Below are 25,969 nucleotides of genomic sequence, written 5' to 3' on the forward strand. Positions count from 1 at the left end.
AGGCTAGGTTTGACAGTGGCTATGTGGCCTGAAATGAATCAGGATGTCTTCACCTGTAAGATGGAAACAATACCTATTTATCTCATTCAGTTCCTAGGAAGCTTGAATGAGACCATAAAAACTCTCTGAAATTACAAATATGTAGTAAAGGTATCATCTATTCCTGGAAGTGGGGGTAAATCACTGTACATGTACATATTAGCAATTCGAAAAAGGAAAATCCCTGAACAACTTATTTTAAGATTTCCTCCACCTTCCACAGGAGAGGATTAAAACACTGTCAGAAAGGTACTACCTGTGTAGTATGGGGTGTGTAGCTTTTAAGAACACTGCCTTTTAAGCCTTTTCCTCTAATTGTAAGAGGCACACGGAGACCCACGAATGCAACACGTGCCATGGGTTATGTTCAAAATCACATTCAACAAGCGCCTATGTGACTGGCTATGGGAATTACTGTAGATCACTGGACCTGGAGACTCTTAAGTTTACAATACTCATGACTGTCCTGGGCCATAAATCTAAAACCTACAGCAGCAGGACAAGTTTCACTTGTAATAATAACCGCCTTTCAAAGTCTACGCGGATCTTTTCAGCAGCAGTCTTTGAACACCGAGTATGAGGAGCGGTGTCTGAGTTGTGACATTTAAAAAACAAGGCCGGAGCAAACGTAGAGGGGGAGAAAGTTGTTTAAGAGAGCGCCAGTAGCAAAGCTTTGTACGACCCCAGGCACGTGGGGTGCTCGCTGCGCGTAGTCTTTCCGCCGTAGGCAAGGAGATGCTTATGAGAACCTTTCTCGGGTACTGGGGGGTTCCGTCCCGAAATGCTCAGCCCAATCCATGAGTCAGCAGCGGCGACAGGAGGAAGCAACGGTAGGAGCAAAAGGAAGGCACCCCTCACCCTTCTTCCTTCTAATCTAGGGTAGGATTACTTTAAAACACGGAGCAAAAAGGCACTCTTCACGGACCCACACGGCCCCGGGGCTAGTCGCCAGGGTCAAGGGTAGAGAGAGCCCAGCGTTGCCGAGGCGGAGGACTGAGGCAGGGGCGGCTGAGGTGAGAAGGAACCGGGGTTGGGTGGGCACTTACCAGAGGTCAGAGCGTGGGTGATGGCGGTGCCCCGGCCGTCCGCGGCGCTTGGCAGGAGCAGCATGATGGCGCCGGGTCTAGCCCGGTGGGCGCAGCGGTTCACGTCCCGGGCCGAGGGCGCTTAGGGTCCCCTCCAGCTCTGCCTCTCAGTCGGAGCCTCGCGCCTTGGCTCTACGACACCCAGGAACCGGCGCATGGAGACGACCAGTAAGCACTTCCGGGATGGATCTTTCGTGGTGTGGAGGCCAATCTCACACCCTCCCACCCCCGCCAACGTGTGCGGCAACCTAGTTCTATACTGACTGAGATCCGGCTGGAGACCAAGTCGCACGAGAGAATGGTTCCTAGGCGCATCAGTTTTCCTGTAGAAAGGATTATATTCCACGTCCCAGTGCAATACATAGAACATAACCTTTAAAAGCAGCTCTTTTTATATTATCTTTAAGTTCTTACTGCTTTATATATTAATCTGAACCTAATCAGTGATTTTCCCAGGCGCGCTATACTTTTAAGTAAAAAATGAAGATACCTGTATGAACCAGTATCGACGACTAGTACATACATTTGCGGAGAATTACGTACATATTTTTGTGATACATTTGTGTTTAACTTGATGATGATAATAGCAGCTAATATTTGTCGTGCTATTACTAATTTACCTGCATTATATCTTTTAATACTCACTTGGAGAAGAAACCTCTCTCTAGTGTTAGATTGTATTACAAGGCCAGCAATATTTTTACCCTGTTCTAATGAAGTTTTCATTCAAGCTATTCCCAATTATAGGACTCTGGGACTTAATTGTTTAATGTATAATAAAATCAATTTTATTCCTACTATATGCTTCCTTCTAAGACTGCAGTCAAAAGCAAAAACTAGCAAAAACAAACAGTGGGTAAAGGTTCACCCCCACCAACAGTATCTGAAACAGGTTCAATAAAATAAACTTGATAAGCCACTCTTTAGCAAGGACCACCAGAAATTAGTAAATTAGAAAATAATTTACTAATTTCATTATATTTTCACAATTAAAGTTTTTAAATATATATTTTATATATATATATATATTTTTTGTAGGGACAGGGTCTCACTATGTTGCCCAAGGTGGTCTTATACTCCTGGCCTCAAGGGATCCTCCTGCCTCAGTCTCCCAAAGCTCTGGGATTAGAGGCGTGAGTCACTGTGCCAGGCCAATTAAATACATTTAATTGGTCCGTATATCTGCTGCCTGATAAAATTGTCACTTCAAAACTGACATTTCAAAAATTAAACTAAGGGAGGCTGAGGTGGGAAGATCGTTGAGCCCGGGAGGTGGAGGTAGCAGTGAGCCAAGATCGCACCATTGCGCTCCAGCCTGGGTAACAGTGAGACCCCGTCTTTAAAAAAATTGAACTAATCTTCTGCCCCAAAACCTCTTCCTGATCCCTATTAATGCAATCACTGTTAAGACATGCTCCAAGGCGCAAAGTAACGTGACTCCACTTTCTTCATATTAATATATTTTTTTCCTCACACCTCCTCCCATTCAATTTTACCATTAACTCTAAGGTCATAGGGTTTTTTTTTTTTTTTTTTCTTTTCTGAGACAGAGGCTTGCTCTGTCACCCAGGCTGGAGTGCAGTGGCCTGATCTCGGCTCACTGCAATCTCTGCCTCCCATGTTCAAGCGATTCTCCTGCCTCAGCCTCCCGAGTAGCTGAGACTACAGGTGCACGCCACCACGCCCAGCTAATTTTTGTATTTTTCGTAGAGACGGGGTTTAGCCATGTTGGCCAGGCTGGTCTCCAACTCCTGACCTTATGATCTGCCCACTTCAGCCTCCCAAAGTCCTGGAATTACAGGGGTGAGCCACCGTGCCCGGCCGGGGGTTTTGTTTTTTTAAAAAATTGTGCTAAAATACACATAACATGAAATTTATGATCTTCACCGTTTTTAAGTTTACAGTAATGTTAAGTACATTCACATTATTGTGTAACCACCCTACAAAACTATTTTTATCCTACAAAACTGAAACTCTATACCCATTTAATCTTACAAAACTGAAACTCTATGCCAGTGGAGAAAACTGTCCACTGGAAACCATCCTTCTACTTTGTCTTTAGGAATTTGACACCTCTAGGTACTTCATATTTGTGGAATCATACAGTATTTGTCTTTTTTGTGACTGGCTTATTCACTTAGCATAATGTCCTCAAGGTTCATCTGTGTTGTAGCTTATACTAGAATTTCATTCCTTTTTAAGGCTGAATAATATTTATGTGTGTGTGTGTGTGTGTGCCCGCGTACGTGTATCACATTTTGTTTATCCATTCATATGTAGATGGACACTTGGGTTGCTTCCACCTTGTGGGTATCGTGACTAATGCTGCTTATGGACATGGATGTACAAATATCTCTTTGAGATCCTGTTTTCAGTTGTTTTGGATACATATCCAGAAATCGAATTGCTAGATGGCATGGTAATTATTTTTAATTTCCTGAGGAATCATCATACTGTTTCCCACAGCAGTTGCACCATTTTATCATTTTACATTTACATCAACAGTGCACCAGGATTCCATTTTATCCAGCAGCACACGCAAGGGTTGGCTGAACCCAAGGGTCATCCTTTCCAACACTTATTTTCTGTTTTGTTTTTGCTTGTTTTTATAATAGCTGTCTCAGTGGGTATGTGGTGGCATCCAACTGTGGTTTTGATACGCATTTCCTAACAGTGATGTTGTCCATTTGTATATCTACTCTAGAGCAATGTTAATTCAGGTTATTTGCCCATTTAAAAAATCAGGTTGTTTTCTTGTGTGGTAGGAGTTCTTTATATATTCTGGATATTAACTCTTTACCAGAAATAGATTACCTTCACTATATTTGTAGATGTGGCCACTACTTATTGTGTCTAATATGCCAGGCGTTTTACAAGCACTGTAAAGTTTCCTTCTCACAGGTAATCAATCCAAAAACCAGCGTGCCAAAGCGTTTCCCCAGGGCTCTCTCCGGACTCTCAAGCACTGCGTAAAGGGGTCTGTCTGAACCCAGTCTACTTCCGGTGGGGAAGGGAAAGGGAAGACACCACCGGAAGCAAGGAAGGTGCTGTGTAATCATTAAGGAGCGGAGGCTTTTGGAGCTGCTAAAATGCCGGATTACCTCGGTGCCGATCAGCGGAAGACCAAAGAGGATGAGAAGGACGACAAGCCCATCCGAGGTCAGTTGACATGGGCCGGAGCTCGGAGCTGGGGCGGGACTGGAGTGGAGCTGCCATGGCACTGGAGAGGAGCTGGATTCCCGCTCCTGGCTCTGTGCACTGGCCCTTTTGTGCCCCTAGTAATTTAGTCTGGACGCCGGCCGGATTAATTTGCCTACTTTCTCAGTCTCCCTCATCCACTGCAAGTTCTGTATTATCTGCTGATGGAAATTTTTATTCATTCTCAGCTCTCGGGTCTTGAAGAAGTCACGCACCCTGCTTGGCCTAACAGGCCTTGAAAAGTTCTGCCTGGCGGTGCTTGGTCACCTGATCCTCTTTCCTCTCCTCCTCCTTCCCCCTGTGACAGCCGGGAGCTGTCACTGTGTAGCTACAATTCTGAGACATAATTTTCTTAAAAAAAATTATTTGACCAGATAATACATTCATAGGGTTCACAATTCAAGAGGCAGAAAAGATATCTTTGAAAAGCCTGGCATCCTTGGCCCCAGCCACCAACTTCTCCACAGAGGCAACTAATGTTGCTATTTTGCATATCTTTTTAGACATATTCTATACATATACAAGCAAATGTGCTTATCTATTCCTTTTCTTTTTACACAAATGTAGCATGCTGTACATACTTCAACATCTTGATTTTTTAAAAATTTAATATATATTAGAGATACTTTCCTATCATGTAGTCACTTCCTCTGCATCTGCATAGTATCCTGTATTATGCGTATACGGTAATGTATTTAATTATTACTGATGGACATGTAGATTTTTCCAATTTGTTGCTGTTATAAAACAATGAATACCTTTTACCTCGTTGCACTCTGAGACCAAGATGGGTCACCAGAAGCTGTACTGGAGCCACCCGCGAAAATTCGGCCGGGGTTCTGGCTCTTGTCGCGTCTGTTCAAACCGGCACGGTCTGATGCGGAAATATGGCCTCAATATGTGCCGCCAGTGTTTTTGTCAGTATGCGAAGGATATTGGTTTCATTAAGTTGGACTAAATGACCTTCCTTCAAAGGATTATCCAAGGCATCTACCCAATGAAAAACCATGATAGTTCTTTGTACATAAAATAAACATTTAAAAAAATGAATAATCTTGTTTATGTAACTTTTACCAAGTGCACAAGTATAAATTGTAGGATAAATTCTAGAAGTGGAGTTCTAATTTTGTAAGTGCCAAACTACTCTCCATGGAGATTGAACCAGTTGACACTTTAACTTACAGTGCATGAGATATGCACACCATTTTTGGATATAACTTCTTCCCAGTAGTCCCGTTTGTAGTCTCATCTTTATGCTGTTTCTCCTTTTGTTCCTTAAGCTATTTTTAAATGTTCTTTTGGTATTTCTTATGTTTCTTCTTACTTTTCCCTTTCTTAACAACTTCAACTTTTCCTAGCACCCTTCTCCATTTACACTCTCCCCCAAAAGAAAGCATTTCCTTTCTACCTTCATCTCATTCTGCTGTTTCTTTTAAAAATATTTTAGGACACTGAAAATGTCAGAGATACTCAGTATTTATTGGAAAACTTAGACACAGATTTATCATTTGATCTGTGCACAGTGATCTGTGTGTTTCTCTGGGTTTGTTATTCTGTAAAAATATCAATACATTTATTCCTTGGATACAGTTATGACTAACATGTATGTAGGATCTTATGCGTTTATTCATACATACCCCCCCCCTTTTTTTTTTTTTGAGGTGGAGTCTTGCTCTTGTCACCCAGGCTGGAGTGCAGAGGTGTGATCTCAGCTCACTGCAATCTCCACCTCCTGGGTTCAAGTGATTCTCCTGCCTCAATCTCCCAAGTATCTGGGATTACAGGCACCCCCCACCACGCCCAGCTAATTTTTGCATTTTTAGCAGAGACCGGGTTTCACCATGTTGGCCAGGCTGGTCTTGAACTCCTGACCTCAGGTGATCCACCCGCCTTGGCCTCCCAAAATGCTGGGATTACAGGCATGAGCCACCGTGTCTAGCCTGATTAAGTTACTTTCAATTTAAGCTTTCAGATCTCAACTTGGTCCTAATTGCAGTTAACTTTTTGTGAATCTCCTATTGACTCACTTTGAGTGGTTATTTCAAGCCTTTTACATGTTTTTCAGATCCTCAGTTCAGTCTCTTTCTTCGTGACTGATGACTTTTTTCTCTCCTGAGATGATTGAGAATCCACTTAAGAGTTCTCTTAACTTCTCTGACATTTTCCATTTTCTGTTTTAATCCTGCCTTAGAGGAAGTGATATCAACTTTTGTTATGTGCAACCTTCCCCATCTCTGTTTTTGGCCTTATGCCTTCCTCCTCTGAACTTTGTCTTCAGTCACTACCTCTTCTATTTGTTGTCCTATGGAATTTTTCCCTTTTGTTCTTGTAAGCATGCTAATATCCATTTTATCTTTAAACCCTAGTTGAGAAAATCTTCCTGCTCTCCCAAGTTACAAGTCTTTTTCTTTTTTTTCTTTCACTGCCTAAAAGTGGCAGAAAGGACAGGCTTAGGAGTTAGAAAGACCTAGGTTTGAATCTTGGCTTTGAGTTTTGTCTAATAAATTCTGTGAAACTGTTTTTCCTATCTGTAATGTAGAAATAATTGTATTTACTTCACAGGTTTATATAGAATTAGATAATATCAATATGTATCTCTAATCACGGTGTCTCATACAGTGATCATCTCAATTTATAGCAGCTATTACTATTCGCCCACAGTACATTTCTTTACTACATATGTGTGTATATATATATACATTTTTTTTTTTTTTTTTTTTTTTTTTTGAGGTGGAGTCTCTCTGTCCCCAAGGCTGGAGTGCAGTGGCGTGATCTCGGCTCACTGCAAGCTCTGCCTCCCGGGTTCACGCCATTCTGCCTCAGCCTCCCGAGTAGCTGGGACTACAGGCGCCCGCCAACACACCCGGCTAATTTTTTGTATTTTTAGTAGAGACGGGGTTTCACCGTGTTAGCCAGGATGGTCTCGATCTCCTGACCTCGTGATCCGCCCGCCTCGGCCTCCCAAAGTGCTGGGATTACAGGCTTGAGCCACCGCACCCGGCCTTATATATTTATTTTTAAAGACAGTCTTGCACTGTCGCTCAGGCTGGAGTGCAGTGGCACGATCATAGTTCACTGCAGGCTGGGAACTCCTGGGCTAAAACCATCTCCTGCCTCAGCCTCCCTAGTAGTTAGGACAACAGGTCTGCACCACCATGCCATGCTCATTTAAAACATTTTTTTTTTTTTTTTGTAGAGACAGGGTCTCGTTATGTTGCCTAGGCTGGTTTCAAATTCCTGGGCTCAAGTGATCCTCCCACCTTGGCCACCCAAAGTACTGGCATTTCAGGGGTGAGCTACCATTCCAGGCTCTTATTTTATTTTTAAACTTATTGCACTTTAGTTTCTATCTATATAAATCATCTGAAACTGATCAGTAGTTTAATTCCCAGATCTTTAGTATTTCTTAATCCTAATCCTTGTGTTTTTGACATTGTTGAGCCTTTGAGCTTCCCTTGGTTTCTCTTGCTGAACCTTACTGTTTATCCGCCTGCTTCTTTCCTTCATTGTGTCCTCACGTGGTTTCTCTAAAGTTTTGTTTCTGTTAATTTCATCCATTCTGGTCTTGGACTCTTTATGCTTCCCTAGTCAACCTTTTTAACCTCAAGCTAGCGTCTGACCTCTAGAGCCAGATTTATCTCCACCTTTTAGAATGCTGCATCAGGATATGCTGCTGTGTTGGATAGTCTCCATGCCTACCTTCAGGCTCAGTAATTTGCTAAGAGCATTCGCAAGACTCAGCATATAGTCATACACATGGCTATGATGTATTTTAGTGAAAGGATACAACGCAAAATCAGCAAAGAGAAAGGACATATGGGGCCAAGTCTAGGAGAAACTAGGCAGAAGCTTCCAAGGGTCCTCTTCCAGTGGAGTCACACAGGATGTGCTTAATTCCCCCAGCAACAGGTAGTGACAATATGTGTAAAATGTTGCTAACCAGAGTAGCTTGTTAGAGGTTTGGCACCCAGGGTTTTTATTATGGGGTGGTAATGTAGGCATCTCTGCCTAGAACATACCAAAATTCTAGACTCCCTGATGGAAGATAAGTGTTCTGCATAAACCCTGTTGTTTGTATAAATATTTTAAGCACAGTGAACCACCTTTTTCAGTTCTGGGAATGGTAGGAACCCTCTGAAATTGTTCTCAGACAAGAGCCAAGAACCAACCTTATAAGCAGGCCTTTCAAAGGATAGCAGTTATGCCTGCTATGTTAACTCTTCTGCGCAGATAACAGTACCACAAACTTAATAAAATTAAAACTGAACTTCGTATCTCCCTCTGCTAACCACTTTCTATTGTGACTTCTGTTGTGTGGTACCTAGGTCAAAGCCTGGGCATCATGTTTGATCCTCTCCCCTCAGCTTCTCACATTTAGTCATTTGCCGTGTGCTATAGATTCTTCCTCTGAGGGTTTTTTTTTTTAATCCAGCTCTTCCTTTCTCTTTTCATTGCTACCATTTTTATTTAGGTTCTTAAGACTTCTGAGTGGCCCCACTCCAATTTGTTCTTCATATCTCAGCGAGCTAATTCTTCCTAAGGCACAGTTCCTATAATGTCAACTGTAGTGGCGCTGATTACCTCATTCTGGAATTTATGGTCTACCTCACTAGAGCCCCAAACCTCCATCTACTTAATTTCCTATTACCGCCTACTGTGTATACTATGTTTCAGCTTACCTGGTCTAGCTGCTGTTACCTAAGCATGCTTTTTCCTACCTCTACTCATACTTAGTTAAAAAATAAATAAATAAATAAAAAAGGCCTGCCGTTTTTTTCCTTAAAGTATGTATGATTGTATGATTGGTTCTTGTTTTTCATGATAGATATATTCTATAAAGTTGCTGTGAATGGTGAATTAGGAAGTACTGAACACTTGATCCTAGGAGAAATATATATATACATCTCACATAGATTATAATCTTTTTTTTTTTTTTGAGAATGGGTCTCACTTTGTTACCTAGGTGGAAGTGCAGTGGCACGATCTCAGCTTGCTGTAGCTGTCACTTCCTGAGCTCAAGCGATCCTCCTGCCTCAGCCCCCCAAGTAACTGGGACTACAAGTGCATACCACTCTGCTAATTTTTGCATTTTTTGTAGAGACAGGGTCGCCATGTGGCCCAGGCTGCTCTTGAACACCTGGACTCAAGCAATCCGCCTGTCTCGGCCTGGGATTACAAGTGTGAGCCACAGCATCCGGCTGATTATAATCTTAAATCCTAAAAACAACTCATCCTGGTAGATTCTTTTTTTCTTTATTTCACAAAAGAGAAAACAAAGTTCAGAAGTGTTAAGTGACTTGGCTGAGGTCACCCCACTAACAGATTCTAGAGCTGGCATTCAAACCCTGTCCACCTGACCCCAGAGCCTGAACTACTTGGATTACACTGCATTTCCCCTACGGTCTCCATCTTCTGGTCATCTCTGTATGAAAGCTGAAACGAGAGGGTAGAGTGACATGTTCTTAGTTGTGAACTTAATTTTTTTACCACTCTGCCTATTTGCAAATGACCATGAAACCACATGAGTATTGATTTGGGAATTACAAATAAATTTGAGCAACTAAACAAATTCGGAAATGCAGAATTTGTGAATAGAAAAGATTAACTTTAAATCACTTGAAATCCCAGATAACCACCGTAGAACACCATTTCAGATTACTCTCCACATGTGTTTTAAGTGATTTTTATATAAAAACAAAATATATGCACATTATATCCTTTTTTTTAAACCTACATGATTCACTGAATAGCATTTGTTGGATTGCTTTCTATGCCTATGTTCTATTATCATTTTAAATTGCTGCATTGTATTTCCTTTTCTTTTTCTTTTTGGGACAGAGTCTCTCTCGGTCACCCAGGCTGGAGTGCGGTGATGTGATTTGGGCTCACTGCAACCTCTGCCTTCTGGGTTCAAGCAATTCTCCAGCTTCAGCCCCTCGAGTAGCTGGGACTACAGAAATGCGCCACCATGCCAGGGCAATTTTTATATTTTTGGTAGAGACGGGGTTTCGCCAGGTTGGCCAGGCTGGTCTCAAACTCCTGACCTCAGGTGATCTGCCCACCTTGGCCTCCCAAAGTACTGGGATTACAGGCATGAGCCACCGCACCTGGCCTGCATTGTATTTCATTGTATGACTATGGTATAATTTAACCAAGGTCCTTAATGGATGTGTTTTATGTATGTACTGTATAAAATAGGTTATCATGTATATTATGTACTTTTAAAAATCTGTTTTCCTCCCAGTTAGATAAAAATTACTTGAGTCCAGGAACTATTTGATTGAATTTATATCATCATAATCTTGCTTGATTTTTGATACTTAGTTAAAACGATTTGAATCGAACAGAAAAAAAGCTCTAGTTTTCTTTGTTTTTTAAAAAATTTTAATTCTAGTTTCTTTTTGAATCTCATGTATTGTCTCTCTTCTTTCAGCTCTGGATGAGGGGGATATTGCCTTGTTGAAAACTTATGTAAGTCCTTTCAGTGTCTACAAACTATAGATGTTTTATGTTGAAATAAAAACTGTTTTGGTATTGTCCTTCCAAAATAATTAGAAGAAGTTAAGAAACCAAAAATTAAAAAACCAAACAAAAAATAAAATAAAAAGAAACAAAATAATTAGAAGAGAATGTCTGGCAGCTTATAGTAATCTTCACTAAATGAAGTTACCTACCTAAAGTTTATAGATCAAAGTATTTGGCATGTCTCAGTTTATGTATTATTTTAATACTATTCGTGATTAAAATGTGATGCTATATTGAAAGATATTTGAAATCATTTATACAAGTTTACTATATTTAACAAGTATTACTGAATTAGTTCTGAAATGAAGTTTTAATGCATAGAAATCGATAGTTTTGCATAATTTCACACATTTTTTTTTTTTTTTTGAGAGGGAGTGTTGCTCTTGTCACCCAGGCTGGAGTGCAATGGTGTGATCTTGGTTCACTGCAACCTCCGCCTCCTGGGTTCAAGTGATTCTCCTGCCTCAGCCTCCCGAGTAGCTGGGATTATGAGTGCCCACCACCACGCCTGGCTAATTTTTTTGTATTTTTAGTAGAGACAGGGTTTCATCATGTTGGCCAGGCTGGTCTTGAATTCTTGACCTCAGGTGATCCCCCCGCATTGGCCCCCTAAAGTGCAGGGATTATAGGCATGAGCCACTGTGCCTGGCCATGATTTTCATTTGTTATCTTGCATAATAGTGGATTGTGTATTTAGGGGGAAATATTGGGTCAGGAATACCTCTCTACTTCACAAGCTTTGGGATAATGATAGCTATTGAAATTTAAAAATAATTTTTACCTGTAGTTTTAATAAATTGTTGATATCCTGATAGTCTAACTAAACTGAACTTCGTCACCTAGGGTCAGAGCACTTACTCTAGGCAGATCAAGCAAGTTGAAGATGATATTCAGCAACTTCTCAAGAAAATTAATGAGCTCACTGGTATGTATTTTTAAATTCCCATTTCCTTCCTTTAAATGTAATGTGTGAATAATATCAAGAGTTTAAATACAGATTTTACTCCTTCATGATTATGGATTTAAAAAAATCATTATTCTTCCTTTCTGTTAAGAAATTAGATCTCGTTTAACCATATCTTTCACTGCTTTTTACAACCAGGTTTAATGCTTATGCAGTTAAGAAAAAAGAAACAATATCATCTTCTAAGCCAGTAATGTTTCTATTGGTCAAAACCCAGTTCAGTAAACTTTAGTTAACAAGTCAAAAAACTTTTTTGGTTAAAAATAAGATCTCACAACATAGTTTTGCTTCAAGTAATTGGGCTTTTTCCTGGAAGTTGGAAACTTTTTGGGGGGAACTTGAATGATGAAGTTTTACAATATTTGACCTACACAAAAATGTCAAATGTGGCATTATATTTTTGGCTTGACAGTTACTTTAGGGCAGGGTGTAGTTTTCAGCTGGGGCGATTTTGCCCCACCCTCCCAAACCCTCCCAGAGGACACTGGGCAATGTCTGGAGACATTCTTGATTGTCATGACTTTGAGAGAGGGTGGTGCTGCTGGCATCTAGTGGTGAGAGGCCAGGGATGCTATTAAACAGTCTATAATGCACATGATAGTCCTCATAATGAATGATTCAGTGCAAAATGTCAGTAGTGCTGAGGTTTAGAAAGCTTATTATAGGGCGATGCATTACATTTTAGTAAATTTTGTCATCTTTCTCTATGTAGGTATTAAAGAATCTGACACTGGCCTGGCCCCACCAGCACTCTGGGATTTGGCTGCAGATAAGCAGACACTCCAGAGTGAACAGCCTTTACAGGTTGCCAGGTATGCACAGGTGCTCTGTGGCAACTTACCGTTGTCTGTATTTTCAAGCATTTAATGTTAGAGTCTCAGGGATAATGCAATAGTTCATAAATAATTTTTATTCCAAATTCCAAGTAAATAAAGCTTTCTACAAAACTGGGGTTAAAATTTTATGCCTTAAACAATTATTCAAAAATACATGAAGGCATAATCATTTAAAAGATTTAAATGATACAAAAAGATGTAGAGCAAGAAATTAAAAACTCCCTTCTCATACTTGCTTTCCCATTACCCTTTCCTCAAACATAACTACTGAAATAGTTTGGCCCTCCTAATCCTCTTTCTGTGTATCTTCCTGTATTTGCATGCAAAGAAACATATCCTGATTTTTTTTTTTAGACATAACTACATGTTTTGGGAATCTTTGTCTTTAATATAGGTATACTTATTTCTTTTTTCTCATGTTTTTAAAAAATTGCAAAAAAATTCCATAATGTGTAGATGTTAGGCTGTAACAATTTCTGTTACTATACACAGTGCTGTAGTGAATATTCATGTTAAATGTTTCTCAGTGTATGTGCGTACATTTCTGTAGGCTAGCTTACTACAAGTGGAATTCTAGGGGTCAAAGATATTATAGTTTTAAAATCCTGTGAAAATTACTTTGGCCAGTTTATACTTTTACCAACAGGCCTTGGAGGCAAATGTCCATTTGTCTGATCAATGTAAGATACGCAGTTGTCAATTTTTACACTTTTGCTATTTGAGGGAAAATAATTTTAATTTGTACTGTGCTGATTACTAGTATGATAGCTACTTCTTTTGTTTACTAAACATCTGTATTTCTTTGACTACTCATGTTTTGTTCTTGGGTTGTTTCTTGTTAATTTTAGAAACAGTTCATATATTGTACATATTATCTTTTCTTAAGTATGCTACAAGTATTTTTCCCTAGTCACTTTTAACTTCTTGGTACCTTTTGTTGTACTAATGTTTTACATTTTTAGGAGATAAAATATACCAATATTTCCATTATACCTTTTGGGTGTTAATGTTGCTTAGAAAAGCCTAGCCTAATTCAAGGCTATAAACATATTCTCCTCTGTTTATAATCCTTTTAAAAATTTTGTTTTTATTTTTAGTTCTTAAAAGCTAAAGATTATTTTTCTTTCCCATCTACTCACCCTCCCTATCTCGCAATTTCCATCTTTTCTGCCTTTTATTTATTCATTCATTTTTTAGTTTTATCATGGTTTTTGAAGGGTTAAATAGTTCAGGCTGGGCACGGCAGCTCACGCCTGTAATCCCAGCAGTTTGGGAGGCCCAGGCAGGCAGATGACTTGAGGTCAGGAGTTCAAGACCAGCCTGGTCAACATAGTGAAACCCCGTCTCTACTAAAAATACAAAAATTAACTGAGTGTGGTGGCAGGCACTTGTAATCCCAGCTACTGGAGAGGCTGAGGCAGGAGAATCGCTTGAACCTGGGAGGCGGAGGTTGCAGTAAGCCGAGATTGTGTCACTGCACTTCAGCCTGGGCAACAGAGTGAGACTCTGTCTCAAAAAAAAAAAAAAAAAAGAGTTAAGTAGTTAAATAATAACAACTGTATTTCCCAATTTCTCTTCCCTAAAGACACTCATTTTCACCTTTTTTAGCTGATTATTTTGGTTTTCGCTTTCATGGTTCTAATGGATATTGCTATATCTAGTGTATTGTAGATTCCTACTTCTTGATTTTTTAGTTTTAGGTATTATCTTTTGGCTTTCCATCATGGAAGATGAGGATTTTGTTTTGTTTCCTCTGCCTTCACCTTGAAGGCACACCCTTCCTATCCCCTCATCCTTCCTATGTAATTCTGTTATAATTTTGGTTAGATCAGTATTCAGTGTTTATATGATTATGGCTATGTAAAAACTATTCACAAAGAGCCAAGTGGTAAGCTGTGATTGCTTTTCCTTTCTTGTACCACTTCTTTTGGTTGTTGTTGTTATAATGTCTTATTTTTTCTTTTGCCTGGTTTTCTGTGCATATGTTATGAACTCAATCTCCCACTTTCTCTTGATTGTCTAAACTGCTCTTCAGATGCATTAGATCTGTTCGTTTTCTCTCAGTTATATCTTAGTTGCGTCTGGCGTTCTCTTGGTTTCATCTTCCTTAAGTTTTTCCCAGCACTTTCTGACCTGCTTTGGTTTGGACCAGTTGTCCTTTATGCCTGTTTAATGACAATCATTGTCTGACTTCTCTACCCTGGAGATTTCCCTTTACCTCTCTCCTGTTGCTTGGTCTAATACATCCTCTGGTAGCTTCTTGGAAAAGGTCAGTTGGGAGGTAATATTTTGAGACTGCATATGTCTGAAAGTGTCTTAGCTGAGTATGAAGTTCTTTTCCCTTCAAAATTTTGAAGGCGTCGTTCTGTTGTCCTTTGCCTCCCAGTGTTACTCTGAAGCCATTCTGATTCTCAGTCCTGTATATGTGGCCTAATTTTTCTCTGAAAATTGTAGAGTCTTCTCTTGTTCTATTTTGAAATTTCATGATGATGTGCCTTGGTATTGGTCTGTTTTCATCCATTGTGCTGGGCTCTCTTGTCCTTTAGTAAGGCAAATCTTTTGAAACTATTTGTTAATTTCTTTCCTTCCATTTTCTTGGACCTTTATTCCTGAATTCTCTTATTTGGATATGGGGCCTCCAGGATTGCTCCTCTAGTATGCTAATCTTTCTTTCCTGTTTTTCTTCTTTTTGCCTTTTTACTTTACTTTCTATGAGCTTTTCTTTATCTTTGAATTTTTCTGTTGATGTTTTTTTCCTCCCATTTTTCTTCTCGTAGGTTTTTAATTTCTCAGGTAAAAAACTCAGGTTTTTAATTTCTCAGGTAAAAAAACTCAGGTTTTTAATTTCAAGGCTGTCATCTTTATTCTTTCATTTTTGTGTGTGTGTTGAATGTTCTGCTCTTATATCATGGTTGTAATATGTTCTTATCTCTCTATGGTAAATTAAAAAATCTAGGTACATTTCTCTAGGCCGTATAAGGGGAATTTTTTTTTTTTCTGTAAAGCAGTTAGGGGGAAACTTTTCATACAGATTTTTCATAACAGACAGACTAGCTAAAGAGCCCTATACCCCTACAAGATCCCAGGTCTTAAAGAAAGCAAAGATTATTTTGAAAAAGTTTCCATTGATTTTAGTCTCATACTCTTTGCTTAAAACTCTTCATAAAATTTGTGTATGTGTAATTTTTAGCTTGTGAATTTTTTTTTTTTTTTTTTTTTGAGACAAGGTCTCACTTTGTTACCGAGGCTGGAGTGCAGTAACATGATCTCAGCTCGCTGCAGCCTCTGCTTCATGGGCTCCCACCTCAGCCTCCCAAGTGGCTGGGACCACAGGTGCACACCACCCCATGTCTGGCTTTTTTTTTTTTTTAATTTTTAGTAGAGATAGGGTCTTGCCATGTTGCCTAGGCTGGTCTTGAACTCCTAGGCTCAAGCTATCTGCCCACCTCGGCCTCCCAAAGTGCTGGGATTACAGGTGTGAGCCACCGTGCCCGGCCAGCTTATGAATTTTTTAATAACAATCTTATTGATATAAAATTCAGATATCATGAAGTTCACTCTTTTAAAGTATACAATTTAGTGATTTTTAGAATATCTAGAAAATTGTGCATTGATCATCACTATCTAATTCCAGAATAGAATACTTTTGTTACCCCAAAAACAAACCCAATACCCATTAGCAGTCTTCATTCCTCTCTCTTTCCAGCCCCTGGCAACCATTAATCTACTTTCTGTTTCTATGAATTTGCCTATCCTGGACATATCATCTAAATGGAATCATATAGTATATGGCTTCCTTCACTTAGCATATTTCAAGGTTCATCCATATTCTAAAATGGATGGAACTTTTTATGGCCAAATAATATTCCAGTCTAATTTCTCTATCTGTATCCACTATTGGTGAGACATTCTTCTCATCATTCCTATAAACTCTTTAAATATCGTTTCCTTTAGCTTTTTGAAAATATTTCTTGTACCAATTTAAGGTTTTTGTTTGACTAGGCGCAGTGGCTCATGCCTGTAATCCCAGCACTTTGGGAGGCTGAGGCAGGTGGATCACTTGAGGTCGGGAGTTTGAGATCAGCCTGGCCAACATGGTGAAACCTGTCTCTACTAAAAATATAAAAATATTAGCTGGGCGTGGTGGCAGGTGCCTGTAATCCCAGACACTTAGGAGGCTGACGCAGGAGAATTGCTCGAACCTGGGAGGTGGAAGTTGCAGTGAGCCAAGATCGCGCCACTGCACTCCAGCCTGGGCAGCAGTGAGATTCCGTCTCAAAAAAAAAAAAAAGTTTTGTTTAATAACACCAACATCCAGGCTTCCAAGGGACAATATCTATTGACTGCTTTTTTCCCCCTTATGTCTGAGCCATAATGTCATACATAAAGGAAAATGCATTTCATAACATTTTGCATCTCATAACTTTTTGGTGATAACTAGACGTTTAAAATAATGTAATGTGTCACCTCTGGAAATCAGATTCTTCCTCTCCTCAGGGTTTGGTATTATTGCTGTTTGGTGTTCTTGTTTTTCCTTTCAGGTTTTTTGGTCAGCTTCTTTTTTTTGGGTAGAGAATGGGTATATTTCTTCTTCCCTAGCAAACGTGGTTGGTAACAGAAAACAGAGTCCTTCACACAATTATGCTGTCAGGACAAAGCATTCTTTTTTAGTCTTGACCTCCTGGGCTCAAGTGATCCTCCAGTCTCAGCCTCCCCAGTAGCTGGGACTACAGGTGCATCCCACCGCACCCAGCTAAGCCAAAGCATTCTTTACCTTACTTTTAGCTCTACCTATGTGCACACTCCACAGGCTATTTTTGTATTTCTCTGTAATTCTTGCTGTGGCTTATGTAGCAGAGTTCTGTTTTTTTTGTTTTTCTTTAGTAGATAGATACTATAGAAGGGGAAAGGCAGTTGACTATTTTATACTGTGATGTGCATGGCATTATAAATTCATTTTTTACTGGGCCATACGGAAATGAATATAATTAAGTTAAAAATAGCTTCTACTGGCCGGGTGCAATGGCTCACGCCTGTAATCCCAGCACTTTGGGAGGCCGAAGCAGGTGGATCACTGGAGGTCAGGAGTTTGAAACCAGCGTGGCCAACGTGGTGAAACCCCATATATACTAAAAATACAAAACAATTAGCCGGGCGTGCTGGTGCGTTCCTGTAATCCCAGCTACTTGGGAGGCTGAGGCAGGAGAACTGCTTGAACCCAGGAGGCAGAGGTTGCAATGAGCTGAGATCGCACCACTGCACTCCAGCCTGGGCTACAGAGCAAGACTCCATCTCAAAAAAAAGAAAAATAAAAAAACCCAAAAAAGCTTCTATTGCCTCAGTTGAAAAAAGAAGAAAAGTAGCAAAAAACAATAAAAATGGATTTAAAGTCTGGGTGTGGTGGCTCACGCCTGTAATCCCAGCACTTTGGGAGGCTGAGGCGGGCGGATCACCTGAGGTTGGGATTTCGAGACCAGCCTGACTAGCCTGAGGTTGGGAGTTCGAGAGAAACCCCCTCTGTACTAAAAAAAAAAAAAAAATACAAAATTAGTTAGGCATGGTGGCACATGCCTGTAATCCCAGCTACTCGGGAGGCTGAGGCAGGAGAATTGCATGAACCCAGGAGGCAGAGGTTGCAGTGAGCCAAGATCACGCCATTGTGCTCCAGCCTAGGCAACAAGAGTGAAACTCCATCTCAAAAAAAAAAAAGAAAAATGGATTTAAAGTATAAACTCAGGAAAGAATGAAAACCCATTTATTACTGAATTTGGTGTAAGACAAGATGACCATCTTTTTGTAGGGAAAATAAAAACGAGAGCAACTTAAGATATACAGGAGCATCACTAATAATAAAGGAATACAAATTATGGAAATCAAGAAATCAGAAAACTTCTTAATGATGAGATATTTGGGTTTAATTTTCCAGGAGAATGTATTTGAAAATTTTATGGCTTGGCTAAAGTCGAATGGACCTTTGGAGTTTAGTATAGAAAAGGATCTTTAACAGTGTCCCAATTTCTGTAGTTCTAGTTTATACCTATATATTGCACACTCAGGATATAGTTAGTCGAATTCATTATTAGTGGCTTAGGTTCCTTATTCTAATCAAGCTTTTTGCCGTGTTAGGTGTACAAAGATAATCAATGCTGATTCGGAGGACCCAAAATACATTATCAACGTAAAGCAGTTTGCCAAGTTTGTGGTGGACCTTAGTGATCAGGTGGCACCTACTGACATTGAAGAAGGGATGAGAGTGGGGTAAGATTTCTATTTACAATAAATACTTTTCTTTCACTAAGGATACTGTCTCACATTCATATCCTTGGCTTTGTAGTGAATAAATGAACTGAGTTCCTTGGAATACCAAGGGATGAACGAGTAATGTACTATAGTTGAAAATTCTCTCTTCTGCATCTGCTTCCTAACTTCCCATCAGCTTCCCTGACTCCCCTACTCCCACTGTTGTTTATTATGAGTGGCTTCAAATTTCAGAGTTGAGGTTACCAGTCTATTTAAGGTAACATGGTATAGGTTGGGGGAGTACTTGCTTTAGGATAGTTGTGATGCTAAGTGTGTTAATGTCTATAGAATACATAGCAATTCACTAAGTAAATTAAAAAAAAATCTCCCCTCCCTCCTCAAGGGTTTGGTTGCTGTTGGACAGGTTGTTTGCCACATTAGACATATAGTTTAGTATCCTCAGGTTTCAGGCTCTCTTTGTTTCTCTTTATATAACCTTAGGGACTCTGTCTCTCTCTTGTTAAAGTATGGTTTTGGGGATAAAAGACTAAACATAAAAGCACTTTGAAAGCTTAAAGAATGTATTAATGACTGTCTTTTTTACTTCCTTAGTGTGGATAGAAATAAATATCAAATTCACATTCCATTGCCTCCTAAGATTGACCCAACGGTTACCATGATGCAGGTAAGAAACTATGGGAGGGAAAAGAAAGGCTATGTCTTTTTTTCTTTTTTTTTTTGAGACGGAGTTTCACTCTTGTCGTCCAGGCTGGAGTAGAATGGTGTGATCTTGGCTCACTGCAACCTCTGCCTCCCAGGTTCAAGCAATTCTCCTGCCTCAGCCTCCTGAGTAGCTGGGATTACAGGCACCTGCCACCACGCTCGGCTAATTTTTGTCTTTTTAGTAGAGACGATGTTTCACCATGTTGGCCAGACTGGTTTTGAACTCATGACCTCAAGTGTTTGGCCTGCCTCAGCCTCCCAAAGTGCTGGGATTCCAGGTGTGAGCCACTGAGCCCAGCAGTATTTTATATATATATTTTTTGAGACAGAGTCTCAGCCTATCTTTATTTTACTAATTTGTCTTTCATTCATTAGTGTCATAACAAGTTAATGCAGCAAGTAGTTCCAGGGCACTGGGCAATGTATTCAATTTTTATTAAAATTCTCGCTTGTTGAGTTTTTCTTTTAAGGTATTAGGTCTGTTCTATTGAATCTGGACAGTATCCAAAAAGCCTGTGACTGTATGTTGTACATTTCTGTCCCTCTCTTAGGTGGAAGAGAAACCTGATGTCACATACAGTGATGTTGGTGGCTGTAAGGAACAGATTGAGAAACTGCGAGAAGTAGTTGAAACCCCATTACTTCATGTAAGTAGCTGAGTGTTGTATTTAAATTTCTTTGCATAAAGATGTCTTTTGTGTATTGAGCACTCAAATTGCTTGTATATTAGATGGCTTTTAATATTTTCCCTAATGAGAATTTTTTGAGAGGGTGGAGAGAGGAGGTGTGGAGAGTTGGTAAGTTCTAGGGGAGAGCAAGCAAAAAGTGGTCAAGTATATTTAAAAAAGAAAGATCTGCTGTTTACAGTGACAGAGAAGGCACAGTGTAACCTTTAGCAATATGTTAAATATGTTACAGGCTATTATAGAAGAAACTGGTTCTTCAAAAGACATCGAGAAGAAAGGGGCTTAAATTGAAGCAGGTTAAACTTGGGAGGGTAATGGAAAACTAGGATATTGAATACCAGATAATTTTGTTACTTAAACACCATAATTTTTTTTTAAATTAGGAAAATATTTTAAGACTGGATAATAGAAATGCTTTTTAAAAGCCATTTAGTCTTATATATTGATAGGAGTCCAGTTTAGAACTTATGTCTTAGAATAAGTAAAATTTCTTATTTAGTTCAAGTATGTAGATTGTAGACTTAATAATTTTGATTTAAATATTAAAGTATGGTTTTCAGGATAAAATACTAAACATTAAAGTATGGTTTTCAGGATAAAATACTAAACATAAAAGCACTTTGTTGATGTAGAAGTAGTCTGATTTTTGTTATACAGAAGTGGTTAGTGTGAAAATTTTGTCTCTATCACAGCCAGAGAGGTTTGTGAACCTTGGCATTGAGCCTCCCAAGGGCGTGCTGCTCTTTGGTCCACCCGGTACAGGCAAGACACTCTGTGCACGGGCAGTGGCTAATCGGACTGATGCGTGCTTCATTCGAGTTATTGGATCTGAGCTTGTACAGAAATATGTCGGTGAGGTAAAGTAAATTTATCAAAGAATATATAGCCTTGTGAAAGATTTTACAGTATGAATGAAATTAAAAATGGCACTTCTGCATTGAGGGATCCAGACCTGAAATTTCTTTTTTCTTTTGTTGAGACAGAGTCTCGTTGTGTTGCCCAGGCTGGAGTGCAGTGACATGATCTCAGCTCACTGTAGTCTCTACCTCTTTGGGCTTAGGCGATCCTCCCGTCTCAGCCTCTCAAGTAGCTGAGATCATGGCTACATGCCACCACGCCCAGCTGATTTTTCTATTTTTTGTAGAGGGGGGTTTTGCCATGTGGCCCAGCTGGTCTCAAACTCCTGGGCTCAAGTGATCCATCTGCTTTGGCCTCCCAGAGTACTGGGAGTATAGGCAAGAACCACCACGCCCGGCCTGAGACCTGAAATTTCTTGATTGTAATTAGTAGTTTAGAAGCTGCCTTTGTGGTCATTTGGAAATACACAACCACTTAAAATTTTAACCAGTATGTCCCCTCCTCAAAAGGGTGACATTTTCTACAGATGCGGCTTTTCTACGGAAATGCCTGGTAAATGAATTCAAAAGTATACTTTTACTTCAGGGGCAGTGTTTTCAGTCCTAATGAGAAAGTGAGAACATAGGTTGTTTTTATGTTTGTAGACATACATATACATATATATATATACATATATATATATATATATATATATATATATATACATATATATATATATATATATATTTAGAGAATAAGTCTAGGGCTATACGTATTGTATCTGAAACCTGTTGATGATTCGTGTATTTACAATAAGAATTAGCCACAGAGCTGCATGAGGTGACGTATCCTTTTATTCCCTAACTAAAACTTGCAAGTCAAATTCAATGATCAGGAATTCCAAGTGATAGATCAGATGCTTTTATTTACTCAAGTTTTACTAATTAGAATGGTTCCTTTAACCATTAATTTGACCTCTTCAGGTCTGAAACCTATTGCTATTTAATAGATACAGAATCATGAAAATGACAATATTTTAAGGCTGGCAAGATTAATTTGGTGGACTGGGGAGCAAACTTCAGTCTTTTTAAAAAAAGTTTAGGTAGGCCAGGCATGGTGGCTCACGCCTGTAATCCCAGCACTTTGGGAGGCAGAGGCGGGTGGATCACATAAGGTCAGGAGTTCAAAACCAGCCTGACCAGCATGGAGAAACCCCGTCTCCACTGAAAATAGAAAAAGCCGGGTGTGGTGGCACATGTCTGTAATCCCAGCTCCTTGGGAGGCCGAGGCATGAGAATCACTTGAAGCCAGAAGGCGAAGGTTGCAGTGAGCCAAGATCGTGCCATTGCACACCAGCCTGGGCAACAAGAGCGAAACTCTGTCTCAAAAAATAAAAAATAAAATTAAAATAGCTGGGCGCAGTGGCTCACGTCTGTAATCCCAGCACTTTGGGAGGCTGAGACGGGTGGAACATGAGGCCAGGAGTTCAAGACCAGCCTGGCCAAGATGCTGAAACCCCGTCTCTACTAAAAATACAAAAATTAGTGGGGCTTGGTGACACATGCCTGTAATCCCAGCTACCCGGGAGGCTGAGGTAGGAGAATCGCTTGAACCCAGGTGGCAGAGGTTGCAGTAAGCCGAGCTCGCACCACTGCACTCCAGCCTGGGCGACAGAGGAAGACTCCATCTCAAAAAAATAAAAAAAATAAAAAACGTTTAGGTAATAATGGGTGAGAATACTGTTAGGAATAAATATTGAAAAGTTTGAAGCATAACTTTTTATTTATTTTAAAATATTTTAAAACCAATTTTGAATTAATAAATCATTTTTCTCATTAGGGGGCTCGAATGGTTCGTGAACTCTTTGAAATGGCCAGAACAAAAAAAGCCTGCCTTATCTTCTTTGATGAAATTGATGCTATTGGAGGTGAGAATGATATATTAGAGAACTGCTTTAGGATTCAGTTTCATGAAAGCTGTAAAGTGATACGTTGTGATATGTTAATCTTGTACAGAATTTTAACTCCAACTCTTCTATGAGCTCTGAAACATTGGCACCACAGATCTAATAAGTAGTAGTGCTAAACTATAAAGGCAAGAAGACACATTATATACCATTGCCATTTTTTCAAAGCCTTTATTTTTGTGCTATGGGTTGAATATCCCTTAGCCGAAATGTTTGAGAAGTGTTTTGGAATTCACATATTTTGGCTTTTGGCTTTTGGAGTACTTGCATTATACTGATTGAGTATCCCAAATCTGAAAACCTGAAATCTAAAAATGCTCCAATGAGTATTGCTTTTGAGCATCATGTTGGTGCTCAAAGTTTCAAATTTTGAAGCGTTTTGGATTTTGCATTTGCAAATTTGGGATGCTCAATCTATATCTGATTTCATTCATACAACACCTATTTCCACACTTTAAACAACTCGTAAATTGAGAAGTATCATCTAATGTCATAAGAAAGCACTGGGGCATAATTTACTTGATGGTGGTTTTTCTTAGTGCACATAAAATAATGTTCTTGTTGGCTTCACAGATTTGATAAAATACAGTATTAGCCATGAAATCTAGACTTTTTTTTTTTTTTTTTTTTAAGAAACAGTCTCACTCTGTCGCTGAGGCTGGAGTTCAGTGGCATGATCTTGGCTCACTGCAACCTCTACCTCCTGGGTTCAAGCAATTCTCATGTCTCAGCCTCCTGATTAGCTGGGATTACAGATGCCTACCACCATGCCTAGCTAATTTTTGTATTTTTAGTAGAGACGTGGTTTCACCATGTTAGCCAGGCTGGTCTCGAACTCCTCAGGACAATTTATTTTAACTAATCTCTGAGCCTCAGTTTGCTCATCTTATAAAGGGAATAATTCTTGCCTTGTGTACTTGATGAGTTTTTGAGAGGTTCAAATTAAGTAATAAATGTGGTAGACTTTGAAAACACTAAACTGCCCCATCGGCAGTTTAAAAATCGTTAAGTAAATCTGTGATGAATACTTTTGAAAGCAAAGATTCACTTTCTTTTTTTTTTTTTTTTTTATTATACTTTAGGGTTTTAGGGTACATGTGCACAATGTGCAGGTTTGTTACATATGTATCCATGTGCCATGTTGATTTCCTGCACCCATTAACTCGTCATTTAGCATTAGGTGTATCTCCTAATGCTGTCCCTCCCCCCTCCCCCCACCCCACAACAGTCCCCGGAGCATGATGTTCCCCTTCCTGTGTCCATGAGTTCTCATTGTTCAATTCCCACCTATGAGTGAGAACATGCGGTGTTTGGTTTTTTGTCACTTTCTAATTAGTTTTGTATAAAGCAGGCTGTTCTTACAGGATTTGCTTCAAAGTATATGGATATGCACTTGTGCCTGAGGACATGATTTGAGCTGAGATTTATGGTACTTTCAGGTCATGCATAGTGCTACTTTTGAGTGGACTTGAAGAGCTTATCTTTCCTTTTGTCTTCTCAGGGGCTCGTTTTGATGATGGTGCTGGAGGTGACAATGAAGTGCAGAGAACAATGTTGGAACTGATCAATCAGCTGGATGGTTTTGATCCTCGAGGCAATATTAAAGTGCTGATGGCCACTAACAGACCTGATACTTTGGATCCAGCACTGATGAGGCCAGGGAGATTGGATAGAAAAATTGAATTTAGCTTGCCCGATCTAGAGGTAAGAAAACCATTTCATTTTAGGAAGGGGATTTTTGAAGTTTTTTCTTCCTGTGATGTTTTTTCCATTTTAATATTTGTCAATTCTCTCATTTTTAGGGTCGGACCCACATATTTAAGATTCACGCTCGTTCAATGAGTGTTGAAAGAGATATCAGATTTGAATTGTTAGCACGACTGTGTCCAAATAGCACTGGTAAGTAGAAAGTTCTTGCTTATATTATTTGCTGGTCTGTCTGCTCAGGCTGCTTTAATTAAGCCTGTTTATTTTCTTTTTGTTTGAAAGGTGCCGAGATTAGAAGTGTCTGCACAGAGGCTGGTATGTTTGCCATCAGAGCACGGCGAAAAATCGCTACCGAGAAGGATTTCTTGGAAGCTGTAAATAAGGTCATTAAGTCTTATGCCAAATTCAGTGCTACTCCTCGTTACATGACATACAACTGAACCCTGAAGGCTTTCAAGGGAAAACTTTAAATTGGAATCCTAATCTTATATAGACTTGTTAATAACCACTTCATAAACAAATAAATGGCTTCAAAATTGTATGCTTTTTTCCATATCTCTTCTTGTAATATAATAAATGGTGATCTCTAATGTTAATTAGGCAGAAAAGCTTGTTAGAATATATTTTGATTGTTTTTTTGACCTACTCCCATTTAAGGATTTCACATCATACAAAGTGCTTGCTTAGATGGCTTATATCCTAGGCATATGCTGGCTGGGTGCTCTACATATAAATTCTCATTGTATCCTCCCATCTGTCCATTGAGGAAGATTATCAAATGGATCTTCATCCAATGGATGCATAAACTTTCCTACTTACTTGTAGTGCCAAAGCTGGGTTTCAAGTCCAAGTTTGTCGGCTCCATTACCTATGCTCCTATTATCCACTTCTGTCCCGCATCAAAGTAGCTCACTTAGGCGTATGACCACATCTATTATGATAGTTTCCCATCACCATATTGAATAATAAAAGCTTTGGCCAAACCTTTTTTAAAGAAGTAGGAGAAACGTTGGATGTATATGTTTTGCATTGCCATTTGATTTCAAATTAATCAGGAAGAATTAGTGATTTTAATGACCAGTAAAGTGGTGCAATAAAGCAGAAAGAAAAATGTTCAGCCAGAGGTGAAACACTAGTAAAAAAGAAAAAAAAAAAAAAATATG

The 25,969-nt window shown here is 39.4% G+C and overlaps 3 protein-coding genes across 8 annotated transcripts in view; 2 read left to right on the top strand and 1 right to left on the bottom strand.

Moving 5' to 3' along the window:
* The window catches only part of DNAJC2 (DnaJ heat shock protein family (Hsp40) member C2), a 33,221-nt gene extending 31,821 nt beyond the window's left edge, over positions 1-1,400 (bottom strand). For 2 of the 4 annotated variants that reach the window (XM_063642091.1, XM_055283512.2), the window contains exon 1: positions 1,086-1,380. In XM_063642091.1, coding sequence (XP_063498161.1) covers positions 1,086-1,149 — 64 coding nt within the window. In that variant the 5' untranslated portion in view covers positions 1,150-1,380. Of the gene's footprint in view, positions 1-1,085 lie in introns of all 4 variants that reach the window. The other 2 variants (XM_055283511.2, XM_055283513.2) reach the window with 2 other exon arrangements.
* Positions 743-25,347, top strand: PSMC2 (proteasome 26S subunit, ATPase 2). 3 transcript variants are annotated; one of them, XM_063642097.1, is made up of 13 exons: positions 743-869; positions 4,026-4,283; positions 10,756-10,793; positions 11,691-11,772; positions 12,524-12,623; positions 18,774-18,905; positions 19,500-19,572; positions 20,162-20,257; positions 20,989-21,153; positions 22,973-23,060; positions 24,601-24,803; positions 24,902-24,998; positions 25,089-25,347. In XM_063642097.1, the coding sequence occupies exons 2-13, from the start codon at positions 4,214-4,216 to the stop codon at positions 25,244-25,246; spliced, it is 1,302 nt and encodes a 433-aa protein (XP_063498167.1). In that variant the 5' UTR covers positions 743-869; positions 4,026-4,213; the 3' UTR covers positions 25,247-25,347. The 3 variants fall into 3 exon arrangements, with proteins under 3 accessions (XP_063498167.1, XP_063498165.1, XP_063498166.1); XM_063642095.1 differs by having other exon boundaries at positions 754-1,052; XM_063642096.1 differs by having other exon boundaries at positions 760-869; positions 4,012-4,283.
* LOC129484847 (small ribosomal subunit protein uS14-like) lies at positions 4,304-5,956 on the top strand. The gene has a single exon (XM_055283519.2). It carries the CDS (start codon positions 5,110-5,112, stop codon positions 5,278-5,280), a length of 171 nt encoding a protein of 56 aa, XP_055139494.1. The 5' UTR covers positions 4,304-5,109; the 3' UTR covers positions 5,281-5,956.
* Positions 25,348-25,969: the final 622 nt, after the last annotated feature.

This window comes from Symphalangus syndactylus, chromosome 6, assembly GCF_028878055.3.
Source record: "Symphalangus syndactylus isolate Jambi chromosome 6, NHGRI_mSymSyn1-v2.1_pri, whole genome shotgun sequence".
Classification (NCBI taxonomy): domain Eukaryota; kingdom Metazoa; phylum Chordata; class Mammalia; order Primates; family Hylobatidae; genus Symphalangus; species Symphalangus syndactylus.

Coding starts and splice junctions, on each gene's coding strand:
- PSMC2 (XM_063642097.1), top strand. CDS start 4,214: ATGCCGGATTACCTCGGTGCCGATCAGCGGAAGACCAAAGAGGATGAG. Junction 4,284..10,755: donor GGACGACAAGCCCATCCGAG/GTCAGTTGACAT, acceptor CTCTTCTTTCAG/CTCTGGATGAGGGGGATATT. Junction 19,573..20,161: donor CAACGGTTACCATGATGCAG/GTAAGAAACTAT, acceptor TCCCTCTCTTAG/GTGGAAGAGAAACCTGATGT.
- LOC129484847 (XM_055283519.2), top strand. CDS start 5,110: ATGGGTCACCAGAAGCTGTACTGGAGCCACCCGCGAAAATTCGGCCGG.